At 63.6% G+C, this 2,013-nt stretch overlaps 1 protein-coding gene across 1 annotated transcript; it reads right to left on the minus strand.

The window, feature by feature from the left end:
• Positions 1–249: 249 nt before the first annotated feature.
• Positions 250–1,750, minus strand: LOC116815451 (chloride channel protein 2-like; the record flags this gene model as incomplete). Its single annotated transcript, XM_032763876.1, has 4 exons — positions 1,512–1,750; positions 1,160–1,261; positions 729–813; positions 250–405 (listed from the first exon to the last, which is right to left on the minus strand). Coding segments are annotated over exons 1-4 (582 nt in total), but the record flags the coding sequence as incomplete, so codon positions are not given.
• Between the last annotated feature and the right edge of the window lie 263 nt (positions 1,751–2,013).

The following is a 2,013-nucleotide window of genomic DNA, read 5'->3' on the forward strand; positions in this document are numbered from 1 at the left end:
CCAGCCAGGGCCATGCCCATGCCCACCAGACCACACTCACCCAGCCAGATCCTCCGCACACCTAGCCAGACCCCAGCCAGCCAGGGCCATGCCCACACCCCAGCCAGACCATAGCAAGTCAGTCAGGGCCCCTCTCACACCCAATCAGACCACACCCAGTCAGGCAGGGCCCCTCCCACACCCCAGCCCTGGTGCGGGGAAGGGGAGGGGGTGTGATCTGGGCACCCCCAGCCCTGGGGCAGGACCCACCTTCATGAGGATGAAAACCACCAGGGTGACAAAGACATTGGCATGTGGGTGCTTCCAGGCCTCAGAGATGCCAATGTACTCAAACTCCTCAGCCAGGCCCTGCTTGGCCCAGGTGCGGTTGTCAAACAGGGTCACCAGGGTGTCCTTCTGGCTGAGCTGGGGAGAAGGACCGCGGCAGGCAGGGTGAACCCGGGGCGGTACCTCCACCCCACATCTCCACCCTCCCTAGGGTGCTCCCTGTCAGGGACCCCATGGGGGCTGGGTGCCCTCCCCGTCCCATCCTATCCCAGCATCTTGCCCTCTGGGTGCTGGAGATCTGGGAGACATGAGGGCCGACACTACTGGAGCTTCAGCTCCAGATGCCAGGATGCCAGGTTCAAGTCACAGCTGGGGCAAGCACAGAGCAGCAGGTTCTCCAAATGAATGCCAGTGATTCCCGCTGGGCAGGGCTGCCAAGCTAGGGGAGGGAAGCAAGTTACCTGGCCGGCCATGAACTGTCCAAAGCCAGGCGGGAAGGTGAATGTGGAGATGAGCAGAGTGACCAGCGCGGGGAAAAGCAGGCGCCTGCGTGGGAGCAACATACACAGCAAGTGATCCCACTGCACCCACCACAGCTGCCCCCAGCCCTCGCGGAAGGACCAGCACCACCCTGTGCCCAGCAGCATCCATGCCAGCAGCTGCTTCACAGGGAACCAAAAAGCCCAGCCAGCATGCAGCGCCCCACCCAGCTCAGTCCCCTGCTCCCCAACCCCAACTCCCCCCAGTCCGGGTTCTCCCCTACCTCATCGCAGGTTCTCCCTCCGCCTGGTCTCCAGCCAGGCCTGGTTCTGGGGGTGCTGTACTTAGCGCCCCCTGCTTTGGGATCAACGGGCCCCAAGTCTCAGGGGAGGGAGCCAGCAGCACCACTTACTTCTTCATCAGGAAGCGGTTGATGGTCTTCTGCTTGCGCATGAACTGGACAATCTTGCGGTTGAGGTAGACGAAGAGTGCCCCTCCGAAGCCGCTGGCAATCCTGGGGAGAGGGGCGGCCGAATGAGCCACCAGCAGGCAGCTACTGCTGGGGTGGTCCTGTCAGGGATGGGGGCGGGGGAGGTACAGAGACACTGAGGATGCCTCCCCGCCCACAGCACAGGGGGCCCAGAAAGAGGGGAGAGCCCCCTCATATATCCTTCCCTGTCCCACACAGGAAGTCTGATATCTCACCCCCCCGCAGCAATGTCCCCCCCGAGTGGGGTTGGAGTGACAGAGGGCACTGGACTCACCCGATGACAGCAAAGGCAGGCAGTTCCTGCAGGTCGAAGGGGAAGTCCACCCGGAAGCGGGTTTTGAATAGAGCCGTGATGGTCTCTGGGGGGGATGAGACACGATGGGGGGGGGAGCGTGTCACCCAGGGGACCTCCAGGGAGGCCAAGCACCCGGACGCCCTGCTCCAATACTGGGCAGTTGCTCCTGCCCATAGCAAACGCTCCCCACTCAGAGCACTGCGGCCCCTTGGGCCCATACCATCAGGCTGGGCCCAGCTGGAGACCCCCATAGCCTTGTGTTAGACTCTGCTCCCCCCCCAGCTCTGCCAGTGCCCCCCAATCCTAAGCCCCGGCTCCACTCACCCTCCAGCTCTGCCAGTGCCTCTCAATCCCAACTCCTGGCTCCCCCTACCCCCCAGCTTCTCCAGTGCCCATCAATCCCAACCTCCAGCTCCCCCAGCCCTGGGCTCCCCCCACACCCCAACTCTGCCAGTGCCCCTCAATCCCAACCCCCAGCTTC

Source organism: Chelonoidis abingdonii, unplaced genomic scaffold (assembly GCF_003597395.2).
Source record: "Chelonoidis abingdonii isolate Lonesome George unplaced genomic scaffold, CheloAbing_2.0 scaffold2226, whole genome shotgun sequence".
Classification (NCBI taxonomy): Eukaryota; Metazoa; Chordata; order Testudines; family Testudinidae; genus Chelonoidis; species Chelonoidis abingdonii.